This window comes from Micromesistius poutassou (assembly GCF_964030765.1).
Source record: "Micromesistius poutassou genome assembly, chromosome: 20".
Classification (NCBI taxonomy): domain Eukaryota; kingdom Metazoa; phylum Chordata; class Actinopteri; order Gadiformes; family Gadidae; genus Micromesistius; species Micromesistius poutassou.
Genome location: NC_140290.1, coordinates 12,902,885 through 12,923,440, shown reverse-complemented (window position 1 = coordinate 12,923,440; position 20,556 = coordinate 12,902,885). Strand labels below are relative to the sequence as shown.

The following is a 20,556-nucleotide window of genomic DNA, read 5'->3' as shown; positions in this document are numbered from 1 at the left end:
TTGCAGGTTTTGAATCCCAAAGGTGGAGTTTGTTTAAAAAGGCTTTACTGTGATGGAAATAGTTACACCCATGTCAATGCACACACGACCAGTTAATGCACATCCGCCTTCCCCCTCCGAGAACCGTGGTGCATGAAGCGCCAAGTAGAAAAAAAAACATAATTCATCTTAAATATGCCTCTGTGGCTTTGTAAACAATGACGGTAATATAATATATTTCATTCTCTCGTACTTAGTCGCAATGTGTAAGATTGAGCCCCTCCCGGTTAGTAGGTTGGTGGCTTTTTAGATTTCCAAAAACTCAATTTAAGTCTTCTGTTGTTAAACTAGCCCCATCGACACTCCCATCTCGAGTTTCGATGTAGTGTCCTTGTAAACAAATAGGTACGGGCTGGCTAGCCATTTGTTTTATTTTTTATATCAATGATGAGGTGTCCTTTAGGTGAAATTATTTAATTCACTATCGATCAGCATTGAGGACATATATTTCCAGGTTATTTTAAGCTACGAGCTAGATTAAGTGTTACACATTGCGACTTTAACACACAAACCCAACCGACACTTTTTCCCTTTTTTTGAATGCTTAAAAAATACAAAACTGAAAAGACCGAACAATTGTAGTGGGGACGGATACACGCGTTTGAAGCATGCAGAATGGCATGAATGTAAGAGCAACACGTAGCAAATGTAAGATCCACACATAGGCGACGTAAGTGCAACACGTTGCCGATGTAAGCTGGGTCCACCCTGGTCACAAGTTGAGCACCTCGGCCACCTTCCGCTCCTCAGGAATACCATTTACCTGGAGGTCCGTTACAAACAATTAGTCAAGCGACAAACCAGCTGCATTACTGCTTCATGTTTGAAAAATATTTGGAAGAATACAGTCCCGGGTATAAAATCATGTACTCTATGACTCACTTCCCGATTTTTTTTTTGTCGTTCACACAATATATTGTGTTCAGGACTAAAGCTTTGCAAGTTGGCATGCATTGAATGAGAGGGGGGGGGGTTGGGGGTAGAGAAGCAGACCAGAATACCCACCTCCAGCCTTCGAAATGTTGACATTACATAACTATCTCCTTTGTTAGCAATGAATGGAGAGAGAGAGCAGCAGGTCAGCGCAGGAAGCCGCATGCAACGCAACACAACAACCACAAGAGGGCACTCTTACACACTCTTGGATAAGACACGCAGAACTATGTATTTGTGTATCTTACACATGATTCTGTCCTATATTCGCTCTATAATTTGCTCACATCAAACTTTCTTGATATTCTAAGTGAGAGAGGAGGACAAAGAGAACATTCCTGAAGGCGACAACAAATCACATCTCTTGATCTTGATCACATGTCACATATCCACTCTAATGACTTTGATTCTAGTTTTAGCCAAGTCACTGTTAAATAAACCCACTAGACACACACACACTTACACACACCAACACAGTTTGCAGAACAGAGTAAGCTGTAACCAACCTGATGGTCTCTGCTGTGGTATTGTAATCTGGTTTTGCAGGTTTCTGAAATGGGGAGAAGAAATCGGAACATAGTATAATGCATTAAGGATATTAGGCTAAATATGATCATGGGACTGAAGCTTGGCTGGTACTTAAAAGAGGCTTTTACTTATTTGCTACAAGCCTGTCAACGAGGCCCTATCCCGAACAACAGTATACAATAACAGCATTGTCCCTGCCTATAAGCCATATTTTTACTTGCCCCCTGCTAATGAGCACAAGTTTGTGTGTGCCCACCGCTAAATCAAGAATGTGCGTGCATGTGTTGAAAGCCTCGGACTGTCCCACCATTGTCCTGTTTCTGTGTACATGCATGTGTGTGCATACATGTGTACACTTCTGTGTGTGTGTGTGTGTGTGTGTGTGTGTGTGTGTGTGTGTCTGTGTGTGTGTGTGTGTGTGTGTGTGTGTGTGTGTGTGTGTGTGTGTGCGCGCATGCAAGCCTGTGGGTGTACAAGTCTGTGTGTGTGTGTGTATGTGTGTGTGTATCCATGTGTGTGTACAACCATTTGTCTGTGTGTGCGTGTGTGTGTGTGTGTGTGGGTGGTGTGCACACACAGCCTCCATGGACCCTTACGTCTGAGCCTGCATGAGGGGCATGCTGGTGGTCTCGTAGTTGTCCGGGTGGATGGGGGGCACCACCTCCCCACTGACAGGGTTGAAGACGGGCAGCGTGGACAGCGGCCAGGAGATCTCGCGGTTCTTGGACATGTTCCTCAGCTCCTTGGAGGACTTCTGGATGGAGCTGTGGTGCACCAGCTGGATGCTGCGCCCACAGAGGAGAAGAAGTAGAAGAAGAAGAGGAAGAGGAAGAAAAGAAGTCGCCGTGGTTACGTTACTTGAGATTGGTTGTTGTTGGGTGGTCTTTTGTAGGATTGTTGCTGGTAGTTTTTAAAAAGAAAATTGAACTGGTTAGTAGAGACGCGAGATACACATTGTTTTCCAGATCAAAGAAGGAGCGAGGAGCACGGTTAAGCAAGAGCTTTACACAAATATACTGACTCGTTAAAATTGTAAAGAATCATAATTAAAAGTGCATCTAGGTTTCGGCATGAAGATGCCTTTTCTGCTGTAACAGCCAGCGAGATTCGTGAGCGCAAAGGAGCTAAAGACAGTAGAAAAAAGTCATGAAATTGTCAATACAGTTCTACATTCTAATCTGCCGTGTTCAACACTCTCCAACGTGAATTTTTTTCCCATTGCCTTAGATGTTGGTTATCTTGGTTCATGTGATTCACACTAATTCATTGATGTATGCCACACTGTATAAGATCTAGCATCGGACACATTTTGTATCCACTGTGGAGGGCATGCATGCCATGCACACACAGCCTGCTGCTGCTGCCACCGCTGCACACAAGACATGTCCAGAGTGTTCAGTCAAGCAACCTGTCCAAGCTCTAAAGGATTGCTAAATCATATTCATACGTTCATGAGTTCATGAGTTCATGAGTTCACGAGTTCACGAGTACAGAAAGGTTAACTCCCTGTCAGCTGTCAATCAAATCGTGTTTTTTTTGGAGCAGCCCATTGGATGGATGAGTGTTGACAGATGAGATGAGCGCATGAGTGGAGGAGATGAGTGGGAAAATGCTGTCACATGATGATGAAGAAGCTAATCCAAGCGGAGGAAGGAGAGAGGGAGGGGGGTGGCGGGTGTGAAAGTAGATAGACAGGAGACAGTCTAAGGATAAGAAAAAGACGAAAAAGGCATAAAAAATAAGAGAGAAAAAATTAAATACACATGGAGGGAGGTATGATAAAACTTACTCTGGTGTTTGCATGTTTCTTTTATCCCTAGAAACAAAACAAAATGGCTGAATTAAATGCTAATCGTATCCACCACAGAGTAGTGTAGGTTTTTTTGTTGCTGAGTTGTGAGGGGACAGTGGAGGCAGCGGTGGGGGTGGTGATGGAGGAGACATGGATCTGGACTCTGACGTGAGGGTGGGTGGTGTGGGTGGTGGTGGAGGTGTGGTTCTGCCCGCCTGTTGAAGGAGTTTAATGGTGGCGTAGGCCTGGGATGTGCATATAAACCCTTGATGCAGGAGCATCAATCCCAGTACTTCAACTGAGATGAGCGTGATGATGTGCACAGACACTGTAAAAAGGACAAACCTGGGACTGAACCACATGAGCGCTAATGTTGTGTCTGAAAAAATTCAAAGAAAATATAAAATTGGATGGAAATGGAAAGCTGCAAGTTCCAATTTCAGTGGCAAATGTGCCTCCACCTTTATGTGAACATTCGCTCATTTCACCTTTCTTTCAAGGTATTTAAATGTATAATTTAGTCTTACATACATTTAACCTCGCACTTACACTCCTCTGCCTTCCTGAAAAATCTATCCTGACACTCACTACTATTGAATAATATAAATATAAATAGTGAACAAATGCCTATACCTGCTCAACCCTCTCGTATGTGTGTGTCTGTCAGTGTGTGCAAAAAACCCAACCAACACTTACACCCCCTCCCGTCTACAACACATCGTATAACCCAGGATGACGAACAGGACCATCGCCACGGCGGCGGGCACCGCCAGCGTCACCAGGAAGTCTGCGTAGTAGTCGCGGCTCTTCAGGGACTCGGAGGGGGGGTTGTACTCCCCGAACTCGGCCAGGATCCCCATGCCCAGGTCGGGCCGGTGGTGGCTGTGGCTGGTCCCCACCTTGGTGATGTCCACCTGGTAATAATAACAACAGTGTTATTCTATTGACCGTTACACCCAAAGAGAAATGTTTTTTTAAATGCATTAGGGGGGTCGGCATCTTGCTCAAGGAAGCCCACAGGTGGGACTTCACTCTCCGGCCCCTAACATGTGACTCAGTACACATGGCAACCCTCCAGCCCTGGACATAAGTCTTGCAAAGTGACCTTTAAGAAGTAACTTATGGTAAAGTGAAGCCACATAGTTAAATACAGTGTATTGCAGTTTAGCGCCAGGTCCATAGAACAAAAGAAAAGAATAACAAAGCAAGGAGCATGAAAAACAAATGACTGTCATTACTGTTACGGAAAGAGTGTAGGACGGTAAAACAGTTCCTCTCTCTGCACCAGACAAGTAACCTTTCACAAACAACAACAGCATTTCCATGCATTCACGCGAGAAGCGGCCGCCTCACCAGGGAGATCTTGCACCAGTCGATGTCGAACTGCGCCCGGAACTTCTTGTCGCAGCTGATGGCGGGCTCCATCTCCTGGCTGCAGCGCAGCTGGTTGTGGGGCCCCTCCACCTCCCGCAGGCACGACGAGAACGGTGCGTCCGCGCCCACCATCACATACACACTGTGGCGGAGGGGGTCCAACAGAGGTCAAAGGTCAATAGGCAGAAAACAAACCTAGCCTCTTGTGTTGTGAGGGTCCGTCTGTTTGACACAGGGTAGAGAAAGTCAGAAACGGACATGGACTGTACGATTGGGTGTATGTATGTGTCAGAAATCGGTTGTTACGGGGTGGTTTTGTGTTTCGGACATACGCTTAAGGTTCTTGCCGACCCTGTGCATGTGTAAAATACATTTGAGCCAAAATAGTTGTATTTTATTCAATGTAGCAAAAACAGCCTACATAGAATCCTGCATAGTCTCGTTGTCCCCATGTGTATGTATGCAAATCCCTATCGGCCTGCCTATTCAAATCACATTAGCTACAGCCAAGTGTTAGTGTTCGTGCAACTATCATGCAAGATGCAAGCCAGTTCCCCGGAAGAGCTTTTGAGATGCGTGAAACTATTTTTAAATGCTATTCAATATAACCAGATTGATATAATAAAATGTATCAAAGGTTACAAATGAACACCACAGATCCTGCGAGTTAGTTTTGCCCTCAAGCTGTGCTGATGAATATTTTTAACCTTGTGCCAGATCCATTTATCTACGACAGCCAGGTTTCATTAGCAGAGTAAACGGCTGATTCTGGAGTTATTTAAAACCTCAGCATGATGCCGGGCGACAGAGGACTAAATGGGCTGGGGGGGAGAGAGGTAATGAGCAGGTTGAGGGAGTAGTGTGTTTGTTCATTCTCATCAAACAATATGTTGTTTCAAATATTTATTTATGATGTCATTATACACATACTTAAAAGGATCTCCGTCTGGTTGGACAAATTGGTCTAGATATGATGTCAATACCTTCCTTAGTAAGACGCGTGGTTAAAAATATACGTGAAACGCTTTCACGTTAAAAAAAATAAAAATAAAAAAGTGGTCACTATTTATGTCGCGTGCGCAATGCACTATGGGCCGTCGAGTGTTGATGACGCACGTTGGTCCCACTCAAGCGAGCATTCGCAGGCAGTTCGATATACTTCTTCTTGCTTTCATCGTCGGGCCAACCTACAGCTAAAATGCCACATTGTATGAAAATTAATTTCGAAAATTAAATGATCAGATATATACTGTTGTGTTAACATTTCATTGATTAAAAATGCGTTAGAACACGTCCATCTCGAAGACGAGTTCGTTCAGAATCAGCTGCTTATCGCAGGTCGACTGACTCGATTTCCTTCTCATACACTTACGTGTTTAATTTGCGTGTGTTTAGACAGATGGGCGCGCGCACACACGCGCACCAAGCATCACCCGCATTCATTCATTCTTTTAAACACTCACTCGCGGTAAAACTATGTTTTCTCACGATCAAATACTCATCAATCCTAAAAGTAATGGGCTTGTACACGATGTCTGGGTCAAGAACATATGTGTTTGCTGTACGGTGTTTGCAGATGATGATTGCTGTATCAGCTGTTCTTTCCCAAATCATTTAACCAATCATTTACCCTAAAACTAGATTTTGTTTTGGAAGCCTGGAATATACTTTGCTCGAATGTATTATTGTTATTATTATTATTTTAACGCATGGCATAGCCTACTATACTTCGTTCATGTTCATTCATGCAGCCCTATGGAAAAAAAAAATGTTTCCACAATCCACACGCTATTTCTATGCAGTTTCACACGTAATAAATATAAAATATAAAAATAATCTTTGACATCATAATATTTAACATGCAAGTGTAGTGGTGCCTGGTTGTTGCGGGGGAAATCAGCTTTGCGCCGGGTGCAAACTAGCAACGACACATGCGTCTGTGTAGAAAGTCAATTGCGCCGGGCGCAAGATATCTTCTTCTATAATCTTCTGTTTGGCGCACATGGCTAATTTGCATACGCGCACAGGACTGGCGGAATGGGAGCACGTCGGACTGACAGCATTACGGGGGCGCGATTACGGGCTGGCGGAGTTACATTTAAAAATCGCGTTAAAGTAAAAATAAATAAGAAAAGCGGAATCAATTTGTGGCGCTCGTTGTTCAATCTGTGGCGCAGCGCCACACATTGGCCTATGTGTGGGAAACGCTGGAGCTAGGTTGATCTTGAGGTTTACCCTGGACAGCTGCTGATAAGAAGTGGAGTCCCTTACAGCAAACACTCTCCCTTTCAGTAAGCATTGGGACACAATCGCCACAATCACACCAACGCGTGTGCCCTACTCTCTCCTCCTCCTGCTCCTCTTCCTCCTCCTCACCTACGAGATTACCCTGCTGATTACCTTCCTCCGTATTTACGGCACGTTCAGGCTCGAACTGGAATGGCTGAACGGCAGACATTTCGCTAGCTAATCGAGGTAATGGCAGAACTTTTGATAACGGTATCGTTTACACACAGTAGGTTTGTAGCGGCGTTGGGACCAATCTACGTCACGGCCCAGAATGCAATGGGTACAAAACAACAATGGCGACTTACTGGTAAAACGTTAATCTTTTAATATCTCGCTAAAACAAAAACATTGGTGTTTTACTGTCACGTTTGTGTTGAAAACGGTAGCGCTAACCCAATAAGGCTAATTTGTCCAACCAGCCGGAGATCCTTTTAAAATATGCTTTTGGGTGGCTCTGTTAGTTTTGTTATTGAACATGGAATTTATTCAAATATCTCTTAAATTTACGAGTTGACAGCTCTACAAAATTGATAAATAATGTTAAATTATCATTGTTTCAGTTGCTCCTACCAGTTGATCCTCCTAGGTTTGATACAACAATCCTTTTGAATGCCCAAAACTATTTTCCAAATTTAATTTTAAATAATTACAAAGACCTTCAACAGCAACCAGACCTAAAGCAGGGTCCAGCCATAGCTGGTCAATGCCTTTGTACTGAATCTTCAACCTATTCTGTGGACTGTAAGAGGTTATGTGTTTATATGTGTTTCTTGGCTGTATTTTGTACTTGTATGTTGGTTTATGTTCTCCGGGTATATCTTGAAAAATCTCAATGAGACTTTACCCAAAAAATGGACAGAGCCGTAATATATACAGCAAGGGAGGGGTGGGGTAGAGATCCTTCCCGAAGCACTCCTCCTCACCCTTCTTTGAGGTTGTTGATGGGCAGTGGCACTCGTCCGCCGCGGTCCAGCGCCGACGTGATGTTGATGGCGTTGAGGCGCTCGGGCTGCCACACGTTCTTCACAGCGCCCAGGAAGTCCCCCAGCACCTCGCTGGCCAGCATCTCCTCCACGTTCATGTTCTTTATGTAGAACTCAGCCTGGTAGGGCAGAGGGTACTCTGGAGAGGGAGAGGGAGAGGGGAGAGGGAGAGGGAAGAGGGAGAGGGAGAGAGGTAAGGGAGAGAGGTGAGGGACAGGAAGAGGGAGAGAGTTGAGGGAGAGAGAGAGGGGTGAGGGAGAGGCAGAGAGGCGAGGGTGAGGGAGAGGGAAAGGGAGGAAGGTAAGGGAGAGAAAGGAGTGGGGTGAGGGAGAGGGAGAGAGGTAAGGGAGATCGATAGAGAGAGTGGGGTGAGGAGCGGATGGAAGGAGAGAAGAGGGAAGGAAAGTACAAACAAAGAGTGTTCATCAGCATGAACGATTTGAACATTTTCAAAGCTTGTGTTCTGCCAATAGCAGAACACAATCTTACTGATACAGCCACTGACTGATACTACCATGAACCCTGGCCACTGAAATTATGCTACTGTGGTTCAACATATAGTTGAACTCAAGATATTATGTGCTAACTAATTTCCAAGGAGGAATTACGCAGTTCTTGGTAAAATGCACACGTTCAATAGGGGCGGATTTCAACGTGCACGCCCTAAGTTCACGGCTGGTCTTACCTTCATTTCCCATGATGTTTATAACCAAATTATGGCGCGCCGTCTCGAAGGAGCGTCTGTTATAAGCGGTAATCTGCAACACACACACACACACACACACACACACACACACACACACACACACACACACACACATACATAATTACACACACACACACACACACACACACACACAGTTATAGTCCAACACACAGAACCACACTAAGGGTGAAAGTTTAAACCCAGATCAAGGCAGCTTATACTACAGTGGCTCGCTGGACAAGCCTGAGCCAGATACGGAGGAGAGGTTCTGGACCCCAGCAGACACACCGCATCGAGCCACATGCTTCTAAGCCTTCTGGAGGGGCTACAGTAGCTTAACAGAGTCAGGAAGAAGGCAAAAAATCACATAATGGAATTTAAGGATCAAGACTGTGGGAGCTTAAAGGTCTTCCATAACAAGGTAGAGAGCGGATGAAATAGCCAAGCTTTAGTCTTTGTTCGGAAACGATGGGGAGCTCCATTACTGTTGAATGTAAATGAATACTATCATTATGCTTTAGTACTATCATAATCATATCATTGTATTAGTATTGCTATTGCGTAATAAAATCAACACTGGTGAAAAATAATTGTATTTAGCACACTATAACAGAACAGTCCCTTCATTTATTTGAAGCAATGTCCTTGAGAAAAATAAGCATACTTTATCTCCTTGTCCAATTGGTCCCACTGACCTCAAACATTTCAGAAGAAAGAAAAATTATATATTCTTTGTCCCCAAGGGGAAATTTGTTTTGCAGCAGAACCCACATACAGTACTGCACCGTATAAATTACAGCTGTATGAAACTTTCCCTTTTTTTGGGGTTCTGGCTAGGTGCTTGTGCTGGCTCCTACCTCTATGATGGTGGGCTTGCCCGCATGCTGGGCGGTGGGGGAACCGTAAAGGACACCGTCACTGTGGGGGGTCCGTTGTATGTAGCGCAGCCAGCCGGGCCTGTCTGGGTAGCCCATCAGGTTTGTGTTGAAGGTGATGGGGTCCATGCTGGCATCACCTGAAGAGAGAATAAATTATTGTAAAAAAACAAAAAGACAAGTGGTGTCCCACAAGGATCTGTTCTGGGTCCTCAGCAACTCGGGAATTCACATGTGTTCTTAATTGTGGAATTGTTGCCCAAAGAATCCAAGCATCTATTCATGTACTTTTATGAACTGATGCTAGAGGAATCTCCTGGATGTGTTAATTTGTTTGCATAATTTTCTAATCGACTTCAATCAACCATAAAATGACAGCATATCTCTTAAATTAGTTTTCATTAAGTGTTTAACTGTTGTGGGTTTGTACCTGACTTTGGGTAAGGAGGGAACTCTCCTTTGAAGTACTCTCTCTCCAACACGTGGACAAACAGGACCCCTGCCGACGGGTAGACGTTGCGGTCCGCGTGCGACCTCGACAAGATGGTGACCACTGGTGCACAGAGATCCGGCACAAGCAGGTTAGCAGGTGAGGTTGGTCAACTGTGTGTATCTGAGTGTGTCTGTTGGGAGCCCGTGTTTCATTCCCCTACATTAATTACCTGTCCACACCGCCGGTATTAAAAGTTTTATTGTGAAACTAAACATGGCCAATACTCCCATTGCCAGAGCTATCAGCCAAACCTCCCTACATCTTCGCAGGATCAATAAGGCTCACAGAGATAGATGTGTACACTTATCGTGAGTGTACAGTGCTATTGTACACTGCAGACATAGCTCCCATATAAATTGTGCAGTGCACAGAATCAGACGCAGTCAAGCGTGAAGGCGAAAACTCAATTTCCCACTTATCAGGCTCTGGCCTGAAAATGATATAGTAAGGAATGAGCAGCAGAGAGCCAATAAACTGCAACAGAGAGTTGTTATCATCACCAAAGGCCAGAAAGCAGGGGTTAGTGAGTAAGAAGAATGCGATAGCGGGAGTCAGCTAGAGGCATCGCGGAAATCTGAGCTAACTTTACCCTTTGTCGCCCTCACTGAAGTCTTTCCATCTCTCTCTCTCTCTCTCTCTCTCTCTCTCTCTCTCTCTCTCTCTCTCTCTCTCACTCTTTCTCTCTCCCCCATTTCCTTCACTACCATCCATTTATAATCTCTGTGTGAATGCTTCAAAAAGAGAAACAATTGGAAAATGCTGGGCTTTCATACGCAGTCTTTTCTTCACTTCATTCAGACAGTACAAAGGCACAGTATTTTTTTTCACCTCCTTTAGAATATGTTTCTGTGTAGAGACCCTCTGAATCATGTCAGTGGTGGTTAGGGTTGAGAGGTAGGGGGGAAGAGGGGGAGGGAGGGGAGAGGAGGGAGATGTGATCCATAGCCTGTTGTGTGAGTAAAATAAGAGAGAGAGAGTGCAAGAGAGAGAGAGAGAGAAAGAGAGAGAGAAAAAAAGAGAGCTAACAAATATCTAGCCCGCAGACTTCATTTAAAGCTTCAAAAACGCAATAAGATCTTCTGCAATAAGAGGAGCATGGGAGAACCTGTGGGAGGTTGGATCATGCTGCTCCCCAACCCCCCCTTCACCAGCTCCAGTCCCCTCCACCGCCGGCGGCCCAAGACCTCTCACACCCACCTCCTACTTCTCATCACCATCCACATAATCATCATTGCCATCACTGATGTAGCTGGGAGACAGGTTTCAGTATATTAATAAAAACAGATAACAATACTCAAATAATTATCCAGGAGAGCATTTCTGGTTCAATGAGTCTCTAGGAGAAAAACATCTTGATTAAACGTATGTTTGAAAGGAACTATCTTTCTAAAAATACTAAACATGAGGATTGTTTTCTCTGGGTTCACACAGATAAATTAATTTACATCTCATAAGCCATCTAAAAGCACTCTGTCGTTGCTTGAGAGTGCAGGGTTTATACTATAGCCCCCAGATGTATGCTAAACCAAGCAGCATCTGTTGCAGCAACAAAGGCTTTGGGATCTGCCCTATGGCTCCCTGTCCCCAAGGTGTTTGGTCACAGCTAGAAACAATCAATACAATTCAAGTCCCTAATAGGTCTAAATGTTGTTTAGAACACAGCAAACCTACTGCCTGTGAAAGGTGTTTTATATAGCTGTAGAAGCATGACTCATATATGGAGAAAAATGCTTCACTGCTTTTGCTGAGCCTGTGACATTTGGATCCAGGTTATTCTGGGACCTATAATAAAACCTCATTCACCTTCACCACATTGACTTCAATTATGATCCCACACACACACACACACACACACACACACACACACACGTACAGAGTGAGAAGCACCACTCTCTCCATTATGCCTACCCCATAACCACCAAAGCATCATTAATTCTTAAGCCCACACAAACGGACCGAGGTCACACACTCGCAAGGTCAAGAAGGGCTGACACATTCAGCACCACCGAGGGACCCCCATTGATAATCGCCGATGATGACCACAAATGAGACAAGAGGACCAGCAAGGATCCCAGATGCAGCGCCAGTCACCGAGGCTTGGCAGCATTTCTTTTTGCATACCACCTCACCTTCCTGATATTTCACCATGGTGTATGGCATATGACTGTATTTAAGTACAAAAGACTAAGACTATCATAAAAGTGTAGCTGCAGGTGATATAAATAATTGTAGCATGTATGACAGTGTCTGGTCAACAATCCTGTGTCTAATGTGTAATTTGCCTACAATGAAAAGGCTTGCTGGTTTTAAAGGTTTTTACGAAAGTCTGTTTAACATAGCTTGTAGTCAAATGCCTTACATTCATATACAGCCTCCACTGGCTGGTCAAGCTATTGTTTTGGTACCATGGTATGGTTGTACTTTATTAATCCCAATTTTAATGAAGCAGATATTTATTGAAATGAAGCATTGCAGGAGTATATTAACCCAATATTCCAATAATAACATGTCAACTTTGTGCATAAACCTGTAATCCTTTGGCCTTTTTCAAATTGGGAAAAAGTAAGTTGAGTTACAGGGTCTGACATGGCCCCCTTTATGTCAGGGTGCACTCTATTCTATTATTGCCCCCTGGTAAATCATCTTTGTGAAAGTGTAGTTACAACTAATACCACAAGCCCAGCCAGCAAGATCTCAAGAACCTGTGGCTTTTCACTGGTCTGCATTCCCCACTTGTTTTCTACCCCTGTTTACGTGGGTAGAATGTGCCTCAGCTGGGGTCATTTGGAATGCAAGCCACTAATTCCTCATCCCATTCAAAGGTTGAATGGGAGCCAAGGTGTTGATTAAGCCACACAAATGTTTTGAAGACTTGTTAGTAGCCTCTTTCAATAGCTGGTATTATGGGTAGAGTAAAAGTACTCAATAACTCCACATTTAATAATGGAGGAATGTATGTATGCATGTATTTTTTTTCGTTTTCCTTGTATTATTATTTAAAACAATGTCAATGTAATAACTTTTGTCAGTGATGGGGACCTCGGCTGGTGACTTTATACAGTAGATGCTCTTTTTATGGGGAAGGAATATGGAATATGGGTAACAGTTTACACAGTAACTATTAATTATTGCCTCTCAACTGCAATAATTTAACACACTAACTAGCTTAATCTGAAACTACAGGCAACTATTTCATTTGCAAAGTGACTTGTTCTCCTGATAGTTAAGTTCTCAAAAATGTCACTTTTTCAAAAGTTGAATCGCGCTTCCGGTTCACCCTCTCCATTGCTCTCAGTCACCTGCAGTATTCAATTCGCAAGGGAAATGGAAAAATGGAAATTACACTAAACCGTTTATTGGCTATGGCATTTTGATAGGAAAACAGATAATACTTTTGTACCGTAGACTTTCAGCTTTGATATGAGGACGTTCCTGGTAGCGGTCATAATTGGAACTCCACATACCGGGCCAGCCACTAAACATGGCGAACTAACCCATTTTAGTCTCAACAACCGAAGACTTTATTTTGGACTATTTACATCCTACTTCAAAACTTGGCCAGAATACATATCCAAATTATAAAAACATTATTCATAAGATGCCGTATTTTTGACGGCATTGAATCATACCTTCAGGATTTCTAAATACCTGGGTTTACTGTAATACCGTGACGACGCCCAAGCCTCAAGCCCTTCACCAAACTTGTTAAGTGATGAGGACTAAATATAATGTTTTCCTGATTTGAGATGGGTTGAAATGAATTCCTAGACAATGAGTGTGCAAGCTTGTGACACCTTCACCTACTCTTTAACTAACCTTAACCAAACTCTTGTAGATTAGTAACCAGATATAAATATATAAAATAAATAAAATGTTAAAAATAATACAACTGCTACACTGAACAGCTGAACTGAGCTACAACAGTTGAGTTATTTTTGATTGATTGAAATTATGTATATGACAGTGAGTGAAAGTGAAATCATCCATTGATGATGTGTAGACTTGGTTGGATTATGGACTTCTGTTATTCTTTAACAGTATTAACAGTCTCAATCAAAGGTCCACAGTAACATTTTTCTTCCTAATCCAAAATCCTTTGATTGGATTGGAATATAAAACCTTTATTTTTACACCTCATCCATGGGGATGCCAGCTAAGTGTAAGAAAATATCTTTGCATAAGCTGCAGGGAAAGGCATATTTGCTAATAGCTAATAGCATTCCATCTGCTTATGGATGGCTGACTAAACCTGTCTAGAAATTATGGACTACTGGGCTCCTATCTAATACATCACCCATTAAAAGTTATTGCAGAGCGCCTGTGGCTCAAGCTGCAGAATGTGCGGGTGCCTACCAGATGTGCATCACAGAAATATGACAACACACAGAGCAGAGGTAAACGTGCACTTCCATATACACCATGCATCCTTTGATGTCATACTAGCAACACAGTGAACTTCTGCTACAACTGATGTGCATCCAAATGCACGCACACACACATATGCACACACGCATGCAGATAAATACACACACACACACACACGCACACAAACACATACACACACGCACAAACACGTGTACACACACACACACACACACACACAGTATTGACAGTAGATTACTATTAGCAGGCACGGGGGGAGGTGGGAATGGCTAACCTGATTGTATGCTTTTATGGGCTGATCCGTGTCTTGCTGCTCAGGAGCAAAGGCTAGTTTAAGAATGCCATTGGTTGCGTACAGAGGATAAACTGCCCTTGGGTCCCTGGGTGGCAGCTAGCAAAGAACAGACCAGCGGTCCTTTAGTTCTGTTGAATCAGCTATGTGTTTGTTGTTCTGGTCAGGGGAATGCATGTGCTTCTTTGGTTTTCAAAGCGGTGAATTATAAACAACAAGGACCACTACTGTTTCAGTTTGCAACTATTGCGTTTGAGGCAAGCCATTCTAAATACAGACTTGGAAGTGAAACTATTTGTTGTAGCACAGGACGAAGGCGATGTGGCTGTAGATAGCATGGACGGCAAACAGAGCCAGTGCTTATCTTCAACTATCTAACTTTCCGTATTGAGGTGAGTAATGATAAATATGCTTGAGAATGAAAATAACTATTGTAATAGTTCTAAGCAAAGATTATCAAAAAGTTTTTGGAGTAAACAATATCAATTCTACAAATCTTTGGTTATGTTTAAGGAAAGAGGTGGACACATGTCAGACTGTTAGGGTATGTTATTGGTTAGATGATAATATAAAACAAGCGTGTGTGACAGCAAAGCGTGTTATAACATGATTAGGCTATAACATGTCAAGATCGGGGCTTAAGGACCATTAATAAAACGGTTATTGGAAGAGGTACAAATAACAATCACCATAAACAGGGAACTACTTGAGCGTGGTCACGGTGTTATGACATGGGAGAGGGCAGGAGGGTCAACACATGATGATGTGCACCACCGCACACATGCCCCCCACACTCACCATCTCTGAACAACGGTGGTCTCTGCTTCAAGCCCATGGAGGCATTTCTCTCATGCAAATTGGTGTGTTGGACATCATTGGCATGCACAATGTAAACTAATGGACCGATACATACAGAAAATAAGTTTTACATTAGAGGGGTTCGAATAACGTGATAATAATGATCACAATAACATGCTATGTCATTCTCACAGTTCGTATATGTGCAAACAAGATGGGATTGACCTTAAACATTTATCGCAGTTTACATATTCTAACGTTATTTTTGACTTCCCCGTAAAACATGTTTTATTTAGCGTCTCTCGGTGACTAATTCGGGGATACGTGGCTGAATGTCTATGTGTTTCCCTGGTGTTTCACCACAAATAACGGTACATCTGCCTGTCGTTAGCCATTTTTTTCCATTACTCCCTCTCTGTTCGGAAAAACTGAGCTGAATAGTGCAGAACCACAGCACTGGGGAGCTAGCTAACTAGCATGCCCTCAATGAGATAAAACGGGTACAAAAACGCACATTAAAACAAATGGTCAGACAGCCAACAGATACGTACCTATAGTCATCCATATGGAAATTGCAGACGCGCACATGTTGCATAGGATTCCTGTCAATGTGACATGAAAAGGGACGTTTTCCTAACCGTCAGTGCTGCTTTGACAGCCATAACAAGCATCCCTTTTCCATGCTCCTTCCCCCGCCTCCTTTCTTCCCTGCGCTGGGGAGCGACCCAGACTTTCATTGGTTGGGATGGGAGCGTTGGAAACATCTGGCAGGGAAAATAGCGAGGTCTTCCAATTCCAATTTGAAATGTATTTACAGCATTCGATTTATGCAAGACCGTATAGTTATTTTTTTCCCGTTGTAATTCATAATTCAAAAAATATATTGCCAATGCTGCTTAAAGGTCCAGCAAGGGCTTACGTATTGTGGGCTTTGAGGTTAAACAATTAAACAGACACAAACAAACACACACACACACACACACACACACACACACACACACACACACACACACACACACACACACACACACACACACACACACACACACAACAAACATACACACACATACGTGCACACACACACGCATGCACACACGCACGCATGCACACACACACACACACACACACACACACACACTCATCCTCATCACCAGGACATTATCAGAACAGCTGTTAAGATGGCAGCAGCAACATCTTCTAAAACAGGTTCCATGTTGGGACAACCAGGCAGACATATGGTCGTCTCCTGCATGGCTCTTAAGGGCAGCTTAAGGTTATTTCTTGCCTTTTTCCCCATAAACTAAACGTCAGGGATCTACTGATCCAAAGCAAAGCACTTTTATCTGAATGTAAATCAACGCACCCCAAGCAATGGTTTCACGACAACAACTCACACACACATATCAATGTGCTGCTTAATATCCTATGATAAACAGCACTGTTTGTTCTGGGTGCTCTGCAATGTGTGGATGTCTGTTCTCTCACCCTCCCGTTTATTTATCCCCACAAGATTATTTTTAGGTTGCTTAGCAACATCTTGAGATGGCGGGTGTTTAGGATTGAGTACAAAGTGTGCTTGCATGCGTACATGTGTGTGTGTGTGTGTGTGTGTGTGTGTGTGTGTGTGTGTGTGTGTGTGTGTGTGTGTGTGTGTGTGCGTGTATGTGTCTGCGTGTGCGTGTGTGTGTGCGTGTGCGAGTGTGTGTATGTGTGCGTGTGTCTTGCCTTTGCATTCAGTTACATAAAATAATGGCATGACATAAAATGTGTACATGGCAGTATAGATCTATTCCGTACATTACTTTTTGTCCCAATCTTTATTTAAAAGGGGAAATTACCACACAATTATCTAATACAATTTCTGTCTCATATAAGAAATCCTGTTGAACGTAGTTTCTAATAGTGGACTCAGGCTAAATTAAGGCAATTATGGTACCGCCTGACGCCAGAAGAGTGAACAGCTCTTTTAAATGAATGAGATGGTATTTCTGGATTGTTTAGCCATCCGGCTCCATCTGTTATCTAGTGCCGCAAGCTGACAGCTACCTTGCCTTTTCTATCAGAGAAAGTAGACTATAGATGCCAATGCCCAAGAAAGAGAACAAGAAAACATCAGGGAGACAGTATTTTTGATATATGTAAAAAGATAGACTATAGATGACGATACTCAAGAGAAGAAGAAAACAACAGGGAGACAGTATTTTAATATCATGCATCCTTTGACCCAAGTTAAAGGAATAAAGTTCTTGATCAGCACAATGAAACCCTCTAGTGCAAAGGATGACACATTGCCCTATATTTTGTTGTTCAAGGGCCATTCTTAACATGGAATGAATAATACTTAGTTAAAAATGTGTTATCTGCACTGGTTACAGATGTAGGGAAGTACAATTTGAAGTCAATTGAGAAAAATGGAAACACCTACAAGTAGTCCTAGGCTGGAAACAACAAGTACAATTGCCTTAAAAATATAGTAAAGTACCAATATATACCAATATTCCCCCAATTGTTAGGTTTAGGATAGGGTAACTATTATGAGTAAACAAAAACAAATGTAACATTTCTTAAGAATTTGCTAATGTTTTGAATCTATAAAGCACGTACACATTGGAAAATACTAAATGCACATTAGTATTTTCCAATGTATGTTGCTCAAATCATTGACATTGTGCCTGTAGGCACATTGAGCAATCTATATAACTTGCATTGATAATCACATAGCAGATTGAACCAATGAACATGACTTTCAGGAAAGCTTCACACATATTCAGCGTCCTGATTTGAACATTTTTCTTACATAAGATTATAATTCGTAAATCAATTTAAGGTGTGAGTTTGACTGCGTGCCTGCGTGCGCGCGTATTGGTACATGCGCACACGCGTAGCCTACTAACTACAACAACCGTGTAATAAATGCTTCATTTTGATCTCGTCATCATGCATCGGTATTTATGGATAAACATATGATTGTAAATTGTATTATGTGTTTCTCGTCAATACATGAGAGACCCAGTGAAGTTATTGTGTGCTGGTATTTCTGCCAGGCTGCAGCTCGCTGGAACCCCCCCTCCCCTTCCCTTCCGAGCGCAGATTATTGGACCAAACCATTGCCGCAGTAAGACTCAACACCTGTCACATAAGTATTATTTTCGCAAATAATCGGATGTAATAAAAATCACATGTGTTAACTCTATTTCATAGTGGGCTTATATTCGATAGTGTGCTCACGGAAATCGCGCTTTAGTGCATCTCCTCATAGGAGGAGCTGCCAAATACCCCCGACCCCCCCTTTTGTGCGATTCATTGGCAGCATCACCCGTTGCCTGCAATGGCGCTGTAGCGGGGCAGACCATGGGCAGACCCTGGCTAGTGTGTCAAGATGTTTAGAAAGGGCGACTCTGGTCTGGGCTGTTTACCATCCTGGGATGGGATATCATTGTCATATCCATCTAGGACTTAAGTATGCATGTATTCCACTGGACTACTGTGTGTTTGTTTATTCGCACCACGAAGCTGCAGCTGAATACATGTAAGTCACTCGTTTTTGTACATTGTAGCAGCATCATTGTGAATGATTTTAGAAACTTATGCATTTTCCCCCTAATATAAGAGAAACCGCTATCATTTGGAATTTAGCTGTGATAGAATGTATGCAATTCAGGCGACGTCGTATTCCACGGAATGGCTTAGGAGGAAGGTTCACGGAGGAAAACAACCTGAGCTCCTCATGACAATAATATGCGCTGTGGTTGGATGTGCGGCTCTCCTTATAATCTGTTCCGAGGCTGCTTTCACTCATTTAAACCTTCCATGTTATTCCTCTCTTCTTAAAGTTGCTACTGTGCCTGCATAGTCCACACAAAGAACATGAACCATTAAGTAAATATTGATGTTCAGATTCATCCCCATAGATTTCGTCTCCCTTTTATCGTTCCAACTTATTTAGCGGTGATAACGGAAAGCCACCCCAGCCTGCTATGTGCAACTGATGCTGCTGTGTTTCTGCTGCACTGATCAACGGTTTCACCAAAACCTATCCAGGCCTGTAGACTGTTGGGGTGTAGATTGTTTATTGATGCATTTTAGCTACACTTGCAAATCATAACCAATCTTCGCCTATTATGATATCAACATGCATAATAACAAGTTGCTCTTATTAACTTTTTTCATAAATGTTTTTTATGCTTTTTACCATTTTAATAACAAGTACAACATGGTTGTGGCATTAGCTCTGGTTGCGTTTGTTCTGACTCTTATGGGGGTGGGGGGGGAACTGGTTAATTTTGGTGATAGAGGGCAAGAGCTCATCTCCTTATGTATGCTGATTAATGAAAGTAGGGTAGGGTATTTGGTCATTACCACATCTGAAGAAAGAGGTATGCTACTAAACCTCTGGGAAACAAACTTATCCTAGCATCCACACTACCTATGTTATGTGTACTGTGCTGTTGTTCAATAATAGGAAGGATGTTTATTGGCCAACAGTGGACTTCCACAGCACAACATATAAGGATTGTGCCGTTTTCAATAAAGACTTTAGATCTGGAAAATGGCAAAACAGCTGGGACGCTCCCTTCATTCATTTATTGAAGCAGTATTGATTATTGACACTGAACAACACCTGCTAACGGGACCTCATCAGAGAGAGCTTTCAGACCAAGGCTCAATATAATTTAATACTCGCCTTCTTAAAGCGTTCATTGATCCATAATGACCTCAATGATTGTGTCTTTCTTTTTGAATTTGTCACAGTTTGGCCTTTGCAGTGAGAGTTGCTTTTACCTTTCCGTTTCTCTGTATTAATATTTTTAAGTGGCTCTCTCCAACACAAGGCGAATCTAACTACCGTTCCTTATTAACATGTCTTTTGCATACAATTTCCTTCATCTGCACTGTATCTCACTAACATCTCTCTTTATTTCCCTCAGGATTGAACGGGACCCAATGGAAGCCGAACACCACTGGGATTAGATTTGCCAGTACCGCAGTAGGTCACACCAGACAACTTACTTCCATGTTCTAATCAGGCCACTGCTATGTTGAAATCCCCTCTGGCTCTCAAGGCGACATC

At 42.9% G+C, this 20,556-nt stretch overlaps 1 protein-coding gene across 2 annotated transcripts; it reads right to left on the bottom strand.

The window, feature by feature from the left end:
* Positions 1–23: 23 nt before the first annotated feature.
* On the bottom strand, positions 24–16,176 carry sgce (sarcoglycan, epsilon). 2 transcript variants are annotated; one of them, XM_084484948.1, is made up of 12 exons: positions 16,037–16,113; positions 15,486–15,581; positions 9,950–10,072; positions 9,502–9,659; positions 8,624–8,696; positions 7,879–8,077; positions 4,646–4,808; positions 3,989–4,206; positions 3,290–3,316; positions 2,097–2,285; positions 1,479–1,522; positions 24–802 (listed from the first exon to the last, which is right to left on the bottom strand). In XM_084484948.1, exons 1-12 carry the CDS (start codon positions 16,071–16,073, stop codon positions 786–788), a joined length of 1,344 nt encoding a protein of 447 aa, XP_084341074.1. In that variant the 5' UTR covers positions 16,074–16,113; the 3' UTR covers positions 24–785. The 2 variants fall into 2 exon arrangements, with proteins under 2 accessions (XP_084341074.1, XP_084341075.1); XM_084484949.1 differs by lacking the exon at positions 15,486–15,581 and having other exon boundaries at positions 16,037–16,176.
* Positions 16,177–20,556: the final 4,380 nt, after the last annotated feature.

Excerpts from the sequence above, each read along its gene's own strand:
- sgce (XM_084484948.1), bottom strand. The coding sequence starts at position 16,073 with ATGTGCGCGTCTGCAATTTCCATATGGATGACTATAG. Across the intron at positions 8,078-8,623 it reads AAACATCATGGGAAATGAAG|AGTACCCTCTGCCCTACCAG; the intron begins GTAAGACCAGCC and ends CTCCCTCTCCAG. Across the intron at positions 3,317-3,988 it reads TGTTGTAGACGGGAGGGGGT|GGATAAAAGAAACATGCAAA; the intron begins GTAAGTGTTGGT and ends TTTTGTTTCTAG.